Raw genomic sequence first — 12,813 nt, 5'->3', positions numbered from 1 at the left:
CTGGGGAACTGGACTGGAAAAGCTAGAAGTCATCTTTTGGCTTCCTTTCTCTCCCTGAACTTAGAACCTAGAAAAAACAATGAACAGCCATATTCCCATTTTTTCTTCTCTGACTCTCAGGCTGGCTCCTCTACTCTCTTGAGCCTTACATCCCTGAGACAAGAGTTAATTCTCATGCACAAAGTGGCCAACCCTTGTCCCTTTTCTGCTGGTATAATCTCTTCACTCCTCCTTCCAAAGGTCCCACACTCAGCCTTATGACTCCTGAACCTTGGGAAGGAAAAGGCACATCTACCTCACCTCAGCTTTCCTTGTCAATACTGGTTTTATCTCTATCTTGCATGGCCTGGTTTATAACTCTAGGTTGGTTCCCATCCCTCCATCCTGTGCCCTTGTCCTTGATGCTTCTCTGAGGAGTTAGTGAGAAGAGAGATGAAAACGAAGCTTCCTCTTGGGTGGCAGCATGGGGGATGATAGCAAACCATTTTTTCTGTATCCTCAGTGGGATTCCGGGTCTCTCAGCACAGACCCAATCTCCTTCTCAGTGATTTCCCATTTTGCACCCTATACTTCAGGCACATTTTCTCATACACCCATTCTGTCTCATGCTTCTGTGTCTTTGTACATGCTCTTTCTTCTTTAAGACATGATACCTTCCTTTTTCTTCTCTCATCATGTAAGACCCACCTTGACTCATGGCAGTGAGGGATCACACTTCAGAGCATATCTGCAGCCATAGCACTGTGTCTCAGTGTGTAATCTCATTATTCCTTCAAGGGCCCTGCATCATTCTGTTAAATTTAAAAGGCTTCAGATTGTTTGGTGTGATTTTTATTTGATAAAAATAAAAAGAATATAGTCCTTCACATTCGTATAGTGCTAGGTCATATCTCCCAAGACCACTTACTTACTTGCCCTCAGCTGTTGTTCAGCCTCCAATTTTAGGGTAATAGCAGCCCAAGAATAAAAGCATTGCCAAGAGGAAGATGTGAGAGGATGAAATGGAGACAACATAAATTGCTGTCAGTTTTAGCTGTTATATGTTCTGTTTTTCAGGCTCTGGGGCAAGAGAGTAAGGTTTTTGAACTCAGACAATTTATTTCCTCTTTGTAGAATGGCCACTAGGAATCAAGATACCTTTTCTCTTGGAAACTTCATGCTGTTCTGACTGTTGACATAGAGGAGGTGTTTGTCATTTCTGACACCTACTTATTTTGTTGTAGCACTCATAGATTGATCAGCTCTAACAGCCACAAGTCTGTGAGGAGACTGTGACATCATTCCCAGAAAAATCAGCAGATCAGAATCACTTTGTGGTGATAGTCCTAGCTTCCTGGAAACAGAAAGATTGGTTTTGCTGGCCTGGTGACTGTAGGGCTAGACATGGATTATAGGACTGGCTTACAGAGAGTTGTTTTAAACTAGCATCCATGTTTTCCCTCAAGTCTGCCTCTTGTAACTCATTGAAAAGAACAACCGTTATTGAGTGTCCGGTATGTGCCAGGCACTGTGCTTTGCACAGATGATGCTGTGGTGAGTGGGACACAGTCTCTTCCTACAAAAAGTGTGAAGTGGCCTGGGAAGGATAGTGCTCAAAAATGTAACTAAAATACACGTGGGAAGTGTTTTTCTAGGGAAATGAACTAAATATCAAGAGAGCAAAGTTAAAGATGCAGTTCTCCCTGAAAGGGTCAGTGGAGGTGTTATAGAGTTCAGCTCAACAAACATTTATTAAATACTACCTGTATTCTTGCACTGAGTATGTAAAGTGAACTGACACTCATCTAGGAGTATGCAGTCGCTTGGGGTAGCTGGAAACACTGGGGCTGTAAAAACTATAAAAGAGTTTCCCAGAGCTTTTCCAGGCACAGAGCGATTTCTGTGAAGACCTGACTTGTAGCCTGTGCCATTAGAGCACCCTGGTCTCCAGCCCACTGGGCTCTCATCCTGCCTTGCCTGTTCTGCTAAATTACAACAGTGTCAGAGTTTTAGAGAGATTCATATTTGATATGAGTAAAAGTAATGATCTCTTTCCATTTTCAAAGTGCTTTCACATCCATTATCTCAGTGCCTCTCAAACCATAGGCCCTTGGAACACTGGTGATCCTAGAATGGAACCTCTCCTCAGGTTTAATAATGGCAATCTTCAACATTTTAGAAAGACAATTAAGTTAATGGATAGAATTTTCTAAATTTCAAGTTTTTCTCCCATCAGTTTTACTTGATGAAAATAAATGTTAACAGAGAAACTCATATGTTTTCATATTTTTTGAAGTGCAGAGAACTCCATTTATATAATATAACCATATTTTCTGCTAGTTAAGTCATTCTTGTTTTATACAATGAAAGCACATTGATGAGTATTTCATGTGCTTCACGAAGGGAAACGTGAGTTTTTTCTTAGGCCCTTTGTAACCAACAGATTTGAAAACCATGCTTTTTGCTTCACCAACTATCCTGTGAGGTAGACTGGGCAGAAAAGGAAACTGAGGAGCATAAGTGATTTCTCTATGACCATATGGCTAGTAAATAACAGAATTAGAACCAGAATTTAATTCAGCTCAACTCAACATTTAATATTGCTGGGCTCTAGGAATAGAGAAATGAATGAGACATAATACTTTCTTATTGAGGTAGTGGTTTGGCTGCCATAAGAGGGAGATCCACTCAATCAAGGGGCTTAAACAAGATAGAGTTTATTTTTCTGTCATATAAAGTATAGGTAGATATTCCCGCCTTTTGTTTTGCAACACTTATCATACGGCTTCTATCTCATAGTCTGAGATGGCTGCCTCCACTTAAGCCTTCATGTCCACATTCCAACCAGCAGGAAGGGGAAAGGGAAAGCAGTATGCGTTAGCTCGTATCCCACTGGCCAGAACTTGGTCACATAACCATACCCAGCTGCAAGATTGGTTGGGAAATGTAATTTTTATTATAAATGGTCATGTGCCCAGGTAAAATTCAGCAGGTCCGTGATTAAAGAGAAAAGAGAGAATAGATATTGAGGAGACTGGCAGGCTCTGCGTACCTTCCTTAAAGAGAAAGACGGAGATTAAGAGAAATGTTTTAGAATTAGGCAGACCCAAGTTAAAGATTCAGTTCTTATGCTTACTAGTGTATGTCCTTGGGTAAGTTACTTAACTTTACAAGCCACAATTTTCTTGCCTTTAAATAACCATGTTATTTAAATGCTTTGTGAGAAGTAAGTTAAAAAAGAAAGTTTTAAGTACTTAGCACAGTGTCTGAAACATGGAGCCCATAAGTAGTTACTGGTGGTGATAATGATGATGCTGATGATGGCATTAGTCCCTCTTTTTACAATCCCATAGCACTCTATTTTCCTCCCTCAAAACATGCATCTTCTTATAATTGTTCTATGTATGCCTTTCCCAATAGATTGCAAGTTTCAGCAAGCAGAGACTATGGCTGTCTTATTTACTATCATATCCCCATTGCTAACCCTGGTCTGGCTTATCACTATTGGTTAGAAAATATTTGTTGAATAAATGGATACATGTGATAAGTGATAGTGGTATATAATGGGGAGGGGGTTGCTATGGGAACACATAGGAGTAGTACCTAACTCAGCATGAGGAATGAGGGAAGGCTTCCTGGAAGAGCATGAACAGAGTCTTTAAAAATGACTAGGAGGGACTTCCCTTGCGGTCCAGTGGTTAAGATGCCACGCTTCCACTGCAGGGGGCACGGGTTCCATCCCTGATCGGGGAACTAAGATCCCGCACGCCGCGTGGGTGCCGCAAAAAGCAACAACAACAGCAACAAAAAATTACTAGGAGTTAACTCACATTGAGGATGTTGGGTGAAGAGTCAGACTCTGCAGGGAGGGGAAGCATTCTGGGCAAAGGTGGAAAGTCATTGATCCTGGAGATGCAGTTGGGAAACTTTTAGCAGTTTGTTAATCCTGGAATCTCAAGTGGGCACTAGAGGATGATGGGACATGAGACTTGAGAAGTAGACAGGTCTAGATCAACTTTTTTTAAAGTTGCCATTTATTGAGGAACTACTATATACCCTTATATGTCACGCAAAAAACCTAGGAGTACTGACCTGATCATTGCACTTTCAGCTGCGGCCACCTGAGGTCATTGCTCTTGGGTTTTAATTGACATGGTGCAGGAAGGTAGCTTGTGTTGAACTTGCCATGGGAGGTGGGCTGCTTGTTATGATTAAATTGAGAGGATTGGTTCTTTTTCTTCTTTTTTCTTTTAAATTAATTAATTTATTTATTTTTGGCTGCATTGGGTCTTCGTTGCTGCGCACGGGCTTTCTCTAGTTGCGGCGAGCGGGGGCTGCTCTTTGTTGTGGTGCGCGGGCTTCTCATTGCAGTGGCTGCTCTTGTTGCGGAGCACAGGCTCTAGGCGGGCGGTCTTCAGTAGTTGCGGCACGTGGGCTCAGTAGTTGTGGCGCACAGGCTTAGTTGTTTCGCGGTATGTGGGATCTTCCCGGACCAGGGCTCGAACCCGTGTCCCCTGCATGGGCAGGCGGATTCTTCACCACTGTGCCACCAGGGAAGTCCTGAGAGGACTGGTTCTTTCATGTGTGTCTTCTCTCTCTCTCTTTCTCTGAACTGTAAGCCTCTTTAGAGTTGGGACTGTGTTTTCTCTTTCTTTGGTCTCTTTCCTTAGAGTGGTTGAATCAGCACTTTGCACAGAGAAGGTGCTTAATAAATGTCTCATTCTGTAAAGCATACCAATAGGATACTAGGAGCATGCTTACCTCCAATTTGTAGTAAAAATAATGTCCTATCTGTGTACATTACTCAATCTTTCTTTAAAGATACCACTTACTGAGCAACTACTATATACCAGACGTGTAACCACTGTGTGCCAGGCTTTAAAAGCATTATTTCATTTTACAGTATTACAAATGGTATGTTTTATTTAATCCTCAGATATGCTGTGGTTATTAAGGACCCTGTTTAAGGAATCTAAGACTCATTAAATAACTTGCCCAAGTGGCTAGTAATTTCCAGAGCCATTATTTGAACTGACAGTGGTCCGAATCCATCTAATGTCCATGCTATTTCCATTTCACATAAATTCACTATTTTGAGCTTCACAAGAACCTTAGGTGTTACAGATGAAGACACTGACACCTAGAGAGGTTACTCAGTGTCATGTAGTGACTAAGACAGTACTTGAGCCCAGATTTTCTTTTTTTTTTTTTTCGGCCATGCTGTGCAGCATGTAGGATCTTAGTTCCCCAACCAGGGATCAAACCCGTGCTCCCTGCAGTGGAACCGCGGAGTCTTAACCACTGGACTGCCAGGGAAGTCCCCCAGATTTTCTTTGGCTTCCATCTTAAGTCTAGGGCTCTTTATGCAGCACCAGGCTGAGCCTCTCTGCCATCCCAGTCAGGGTCAGGCCTTCTGTTTGGTGTACATTTCTTGAGTGTGCTACGCTGAGTTATAAACATAACCACTTGATTTCTGTGCACCCTACGGCTCATTATGGACTGTTCAGAGTACCATCACCAAATCATTTAAGTCCCCAGGTGTAGCTTTTAAAATTTCCATCAGCAGAATTTCTGGAAGCTGTATATGCTGCAGGCCTGTCAGCTTTTCATTTGAGGATTAAGATGATACAATTTCTTCTCAACTTTCCCACCCTAGAGAATGCCACCTATAGTGATAGGCAGCTACTATCATCACTTTTGCAGAATCTAGAGGAGAGAGCCTGGGTTTGGGGCCACAGACTCAGCTTCTAGCCATGGCTAGACGTATAGTGGTTGCCTTTTCCATTTCCTTACTGTTGTAACCTTTAAACAAGTCATTTCCCCTTTCTGGACCTCGACTTCCCCCTTATATAAAATTAGGGGAGGAAGGAAGGAGAAACTAAGTTATCTCTAAGTTACCTTCCAGCTATAACAGTCTGTGATTCTAATCTGAGTCCTTTCTCTATCTGTTCTTTGCCAGCAAAGTTTCCCAGTAGCCTTGGCCAAATAACATCCTTCAGAGGACCTCAGTTTTCTGTCTGTAAAATAGGAGTAATATGGATATTTCTGTACAAAAATGGTTTAGTGATTTATCCCATGGCCCATTTTGGGCATCATATTGTACTTCTACAGGGATCCAAGGATGGCCGCCCTGGGCCAACTCACGGTGAATCCAGGTCAGTCACAGGAGTACCAACGTTTGATGGTGGACAGTAGTCCATCTTCCCTGCCGTCTTTCTCGTAGCCTCCATTCCTTTCCTGCCTAGCTCTCCTTCATGGGCAGTCAGGGTGGCCTTCCCAAAACACAGCCCTAGTCATGTACATCCCTTGCACAGATATCTTTAATAGCTCCCCATGGCAGTCATGAAGGTCTGAACTCAGGCAGTAGGAATAAAAAGGAGGAGATGAGAAAGATTGAGCAGGTAAAATTATAGGAACTGGTGTCTGAAATCTCATGCACTCAAGCTCTTGCTGGGTATGCTGTGCCCTGGCTCAGAACTGAAATATAATATCACAGTGGACTCCTGATGGTGTGGATTGGTCCAGACAGATCTAGGCCAACATGGAAAAGCAAGTGAGATGCCAAGAGGGATACTAGAATCAGCTTTCTTCTTTTTGTTCTCCTAAAGTGACACCTTTGAAGAGCCCTGGCATTTTCCCTGGTTAAGAAAAGCCTCCTGCACGCTTCAAAGAAGCTCCTCCCTTCCCTGCTGGAAAATTTCAGCCACTCCCCTTTGCATTCTGACTTTAGCATTCTTCACAGCTCTGACTGCAGTGCTGTCATGATGAGAAGTCTGGATCGCTGCATTTGGCCTCGGGTATGGTGGGCTCTGCAGGAGAGCCAAACCCCTGCACCTTGATGGTTGGTTATAGACGTTGGCTTCTCACTCATAGCAAAGTCTAGGACCCTGGGGTGACTACCACTGTTAAGAAGTTTAATAATGCAGAGGCTTCAGTGGAAAAATTTCTGCATTGGGAGTCAGGAGGTCTGGGTTAGTTCCTAGCATCTGTCCTATGTGGCTGTGTGACTCTGGGGGACATATTTAATCTCTTTGGGCTTCATATTCTTCCCCTGCAAGGATGAAGAACTGGGAAAAAGTTATCTCTAAATGCCATCCTATTCTAAAATTCTAAAATAGTGATTCACTGCATGTTGTCTCTCTGCTGTGCCCTGTGCTAGATGTGAAGAATATGAAAATGAAAAAATAATAATAAAAGTTAATGTTTATTGAGTGTTTAAATATGTGCCACAGGTTGAATTAACTATATACAGTGTTTTGTTCAGTTCTCAGAATATCCCTGTGAGATCAGGTTTGTCATCAGTTTTACCGGCCTTGTGAAAGGACCATTTCTTGGTCCTCCCTCTGTTTCCCCAGATTGGGCCCCTGCTCTCTTAGACTGACCTGGAGAGCATTGATGTGAGAGAACCACTCTAGGTGCTCTGCCAGGAACACCTCTGCTGTGGCAGTAACTAGGCTGTTGGCTGTTAGATAGGGGTGACTTAAGACATGTAAATAGATCCCCACCCCATTTTTTTCTTTAAAAAAAATTTCTACCAAATAGCAAGATTTATTCTAAATCTCCAATAATTAGGACAGTGTGGTATTAGCTCAAGCATAGACAAATAGCCCAATGGAGCAGGATAAAGAATATAGAAACAGATCCAAGTATCTCTGAACATTTATTATATGATATAAGTGACACTGCATTGCAATGGTGCTGGGGTACTTGGGTCAATTGGATTGAATAGTCATGTGAAAAAAACGGACTTGACTCCTATTTCACACTGTGCACAAAAATCACTTAAAATGATTGTAGATCTAAATATAAATATTAAAATAATCAAACTTCTAGAAGATAACATACAAGAATATCCTCATGATCTTAAGGTAAGCAAAGATTTCTTAAACAGGACACAAAAGTCACTATAAATATAAAAGAAAAAAATGAGTATATTGGACTACATTAAAAATAAGAATTTTTGCTCATCAAAATGCACCATTAAAAAGTGAAAAAGGAAGACACAGGGAGGAAGAAGATATTTGCAACATGTACGTTTAACAAAGGATCATGTCTAGAATATAGAAGGAACCTCTACAAATCAGTAAGAGAAAGGAAGGCAACCCAATCTAAAAAATGGGCAAAATACTTGAATAGGCAGGTTATAAAAGAGAATATCCAAATGGCCAGTGGACATATGGGAACACGCTCAGGTTCAGTAGACTTAAAGGAAATTCAAGTTAAAGTCTCAATGCATTACCACTTCATACCAACCAGAATGGCTAAAAGAAACCAACCAGAAAACCTGACTATACTAAGTTTTGCAAGTATTGGCAAGAATGTAGAGCAACTAGAACTTTCGTGTACTGCTGGTGGGAGTCTAAATTGGAAACCACTTTGGAAAACAGAGAACTTATTAAAGATGAACCTCTACATTGTCTGTAACTCAGTAGTTCAAGTTCTGGATATATCCCCAATAGAAATACATACATATGTTCACTGAAAGATACATGCAAAAACATTGGTAGCAGTACTGTTCATAATGGCTCCACACTGGAAACAACTCTAATTTCCACCTACAGTAAAAAGGGTAAATAAACTATAACATATTCATATAATAGACTTACTGCGGCAATGAGAAGGAAAGAATTCCTGTTTCACCTAAAACATGATGAATCTTACAAACATAATGAGTTAAAGAAGCTGGACACAGAAGAGAACATAGTATATTATTCCATTTTCACGAATTTAGAAAAAAGGCAAAATAAGCATATGGTTTTAGAAGTCAGAATAGTGGTCACCAATTTGGGGGGCAGGAGACTTTTGGGGGTGCTGGTAGTGGTCTGTTTCTTGTTCAAGATACTGTTTATACAGGTATTTTCACTTTGAAAATTCATTGAGCTGTGTACTTATTTATGCATTTTTAGTATGAATATTGTAAAAACATTTTTACTAAAAAATTTTAAAAAGCAAGGTAGATTTTAAGATTCTAACTTTGAATTGATAAAAGATTCATATTATTAAAAATTCAAAAAATATAGAAGGGAAATAGTTAAAAAGTCTCCTTCCCATCCCTGTGCCCCAGCCATACAGTTCCCTCCCTCATAGGCAGCCAATGGTATTAGTATTTTTGTGTATCCTTCCAGAGTTATTTTTTTGATATGCAAACAAATAAATATGTAAGTAATTAAACACACACATCTGTTCTCCCCCACCCACCCTTTGTATATGTATGGCAATATTCTGAAAACATTATTCTACAGTCTGCTTTTATCATTTAATTTATCTTAAAAACCTTTCTGTATCAGTACATAAGGAAGTTCCTTATGTCTTCTTACAGCTGCATAATGTACTATTGAATGGATGTGCCATGTTTTATTTAACAAGTTCCCCTCCTGATGGGCATTTAGGTTAAATTATTTCTGGTTGAGAAGCTTTCTTGATCCTGATCTATGTTGTGTTACATATCTGTTTTCCCAGGGCTCATACTTTTTACAGCAGTTTGCACAGGTTGATATGTAGTGAAGCAATACTTTATATGAAAGAGAAGGGTAGAAATAAAATAATTTGTCTGCCTCTAAGTTTTTAAAAGGAAGACTGTCTAAATAATTGGACGGCAGAATTTCAAAGCTAGGAGGGCTGGAAGAGAAGTAATTCTGCACTTTCTTGTGATTGATTTCTTTAAGATTCTGATGAAAGTTAAGATTCTCTCCTTAGAAAAAATGTGCACACATGTAAAATTTTGCATATAAGTTTTGGGGTTGACACACCCCTTGAAATTCCTTTATGGATTCTAGATTAAGAATCTGTTGGGAGGGCTTCCTTAGTGGCACAGAGGTTAAGAATCCGCCTGCCAATGCAGGGGACACGTGTTCAAGCCCTGGTCCGGGAAGATCCCACATACCACGGAGCAACTAAGCCCAAGCGCCACAACTACTGAGCCTGCACTCTAGAGCCCGTGAGCGGCAACTACTGAGCCCGCCTGCGCGCATAGAGCCGGTGCTCGGCAACATGAGAAGCCACCGCGATAAGAAGGAGCCCGCACACCGCAACGAAGAGTAGCCCCCGCTCTCCGGAACTAGAGAAAGCCCATGCGCAGCAACGAAGACCCAACGCAGCCAAAAATAAGTGAATAAATAAATAAATTTATTAAAAAAAAAAAAAAAAAAGAATCTGTTGGGAATTCCCTGGCGGTCCAGTGGTTAGGACTCTGTGCTCTCACTGCCGAGGGCCCAGGTTCAATCCCTGGTCAGGGAACTAAGATCCCACAAGCTGCGCGGCATGGCCAAAAAAAAAAAAAAAAAAAAAACCTCAAGAATCTGTTATCTAGCATAACCCCATTAATATAAAAATTGGGAAACTGAGGGCCAGATTTGGAAGGTGAGTCTCAAAACTAGTTAATGGCAGAAGACAGTCACATGTATTTATGTTAAAGAATGCCAGCAATATTCTCTCTCCTTTCATTGACTGATGCTACAGCCCAGAGTGTCAAGGGAGGCTGCCCATTCCTTCCCAGGAAAAGTTCAATTTATAGGTAGGGTAACCTGAGAGAAAAATGGTAAACAAATTTAATTGAAAGATTGATTTTTTTAATGTATATATATATCAAGACGGTATGGTTAGAATTTCTTGTACAATACTTTGATTTAGTTTCTTTCTGTTTTGTTTCCTGTTCAGCCCAGGAAGAAGAGGGTAAAAGTGGAAGTGAGACCCATTAATTTGGGGACAGATTATGAATATGGGGTTTTAAACATTCACCTGACTGCATATGATATGGCCCTGGCAGAGAGTTATGCCCAATATGTTCACAACCTCTGCAACCATCTCTCCATTAAAGTCGAGGAAAGGTATGAAAGATGCCTTTGCATGGGATGTTCTTGGTGTGGGTAGTATGCTCTGCTTTATTATTGTTAAATGAAGTTTTGAGATATAATTTACATGTAGTAAAATTCACTCTTTTTAGGTATATAGTTTGCTACAATCAAAATATAGAACAAGTCCATTAAGTTCTTAAAACAAAAAGTTCCTGGGTGCCCAAGGTGTAGTCAATTTCCTCTCTCTTTCCTCTCAAGTCCCTGGCAACCACTGATTGATTTTCTGTCCCTATTGTTTTAAGTTCTCCAGAATATCATATAAATGGAATCATACAGTATGTAGCTGTTTGTTTCTGGCCTCTTTCACTTAGCATAATGGGTTTAAGATTCATCTGGGGTTTTGCAAGTATTCTGTTGCTGAATAGTATTGCATTAAATGGTGAACCTTAATTGGTTTATGCATTCACCAGTTGATATGCATTTGGATTGTTTCTAGTTTATTGGTAATTATGAATAAAGCTGCCATAAGCTTTCTCATACCAGTTTTGTAGGGGCATGTGTCTTCCTTCCTCTTCAATAACTACCTAAGCCTGGGATTGTTGGGTTGTATGGTGAATGTATGTTTAACTTTATAAGAAACTGCCAAACTTTTTCCAGAGTGGCTGTCCTATTTTGTATTCCCACCATCAGTATATGAGAGTTTCAATAACTCCTTACCCTGGTCAGCACTTGGTTTGTCACATTTTTTTAAAGCTATTCTAGGAGATATATGGTGGTATTTCATAGTGGCTTTATTTTCTTCTTCTTCTTTTTTTTTTTTTGGCTGCACTGCGCAGATTGTGGGATCTTAGTTACCTGACCAGGGATTGAACCACTGCCACGGCAGTGAAAGCACCGAGTCCTAACCACTGGACCGCCAGGAAATTCCCCATACAAACACTATCTTGATTACAGTAGCTTGATTACTGAAAAAGCAACTTTGTTCTTTATTCAAAATTATTTTGGCTATTTTAGGTCCCTGGGTTTTTCAATAAAATTTTAGAATTAGCTTGTTGATTTCTACAGAAAAGAGCCTGATGGAATTTTGGTGGGGTGTGTTGAATCTGAGGATCAATTTGAGGAGAATTGACATCTATTTTGAGTCCTCTGATCCATTAACATGGTATATCTCCCCATTTATATAGATATTCTTTCCCTCCTCTGCTTTTTACATACTCTTTGGGTTTGCTGGAAAACGTAGGGGAGGAGAACTAACATTTACTGACTAGCTATGCCAAGCCAGGCGCTTTACATATCTTATCTCAATGTTTGAGAAAGTGTGGGATGCCCTGTGGTTTGCCTTAAATAACATTAAATCACATGGTGAGAAATTTCTTCCCTTTTTAATTCTTTTTAAACCTAATTATGTCAAGGAGAAATTCTTAGTGTTGTGCTGGTATGTCCTTAACACCGCTGAAGTACTTCCTAATCTTTATAAGAAAGAGGGGACCTCAGGCTCAGAGTCTTTGGCAAGCACCACCATCTAGCTAGAATTTTATAACATTGTTTTGTTTTCACTGTATTTATTTTTAGCTTACCTTCTATTTATGTCAACTGATACTTGTTTTTCTATTTATTGTAGTGATATTAAGTCAGGCTTATTGAGGTATAATTTACGTTAGTAAAATTCACCCTTTTAGTGAACAGTTTCTGTGAGTTTTGACAAATGCATGCAGTAGAATAAATACCATCATAATCAGGATATAGAACATTTTCATCATCCCAAGATGATGAAAATCCCTCCCTTTGTAGTCAATCCCTTGTCCCACCCCCAGTCCCTGCAACTATTGATTTATTTTATGTCCTTGTAGTTTTGCCTTTTCCAAAATGTCATATAAATGGAATCATACAGTATTTTTCCATTTGAGTCTGGCTTCTTTCACTTAGCATAACGTATTTGAGATTCATCCATGTTGTTGCCTGTGTCAAGTAGTTTGTTCCTTTTTGTTGCTGAGTAGCATTTCATTGAATGGATGTACCACAGTTTGTTTATTCATTTGAA

General features: G+C 40.2%; 1 protein-coding gene across 3 annotated transcripts in view; it reads left to right on the top strand.

Annotated features, from left to right (window-relative positions):
- The window catches only part of MRPL48 (mitochondrial ribosomal protein L48), a 56,196-nt gene that overhangs the window by 25,549 nt on the left and 17,834 nt on the right, over nt 1–12,813 (top strand). For 2 of the 3 annotated variants that reach the window (XM_061202884.1, XM_061202881.1), the window contains one exon: nt 10,609–10,805. In XM_061202884.1, coding sequence (XP_061058867.1) covers nt 10,609–10,805 — 197 coding nt within the window. The remainder of the gene's footprint in view (nt 1–10,608; nt 10,806–12,813) is intronic. The other variant, XM_061202882.1, reaches the window with a different exon arrangement.

Source organism: Eubalaena glacialis, chromosome 10, assembly GCF_028564815.1.
Source record: "Eubalaena glacialis isolate mEubGla1 chromosome 10, mEubGla1.1.hap2.+ XY, whole genome shotgun sequence".
Lineage (NCBI taxonomy): Eukaryota > Metazoa > Chordata > Mammalia > Artiodactyla > Balaenidae > Eubalaena > Eubalaena glacialis.
This window is presented reverse-complemented; position numbering and strand designations above follow the sequence as displayed.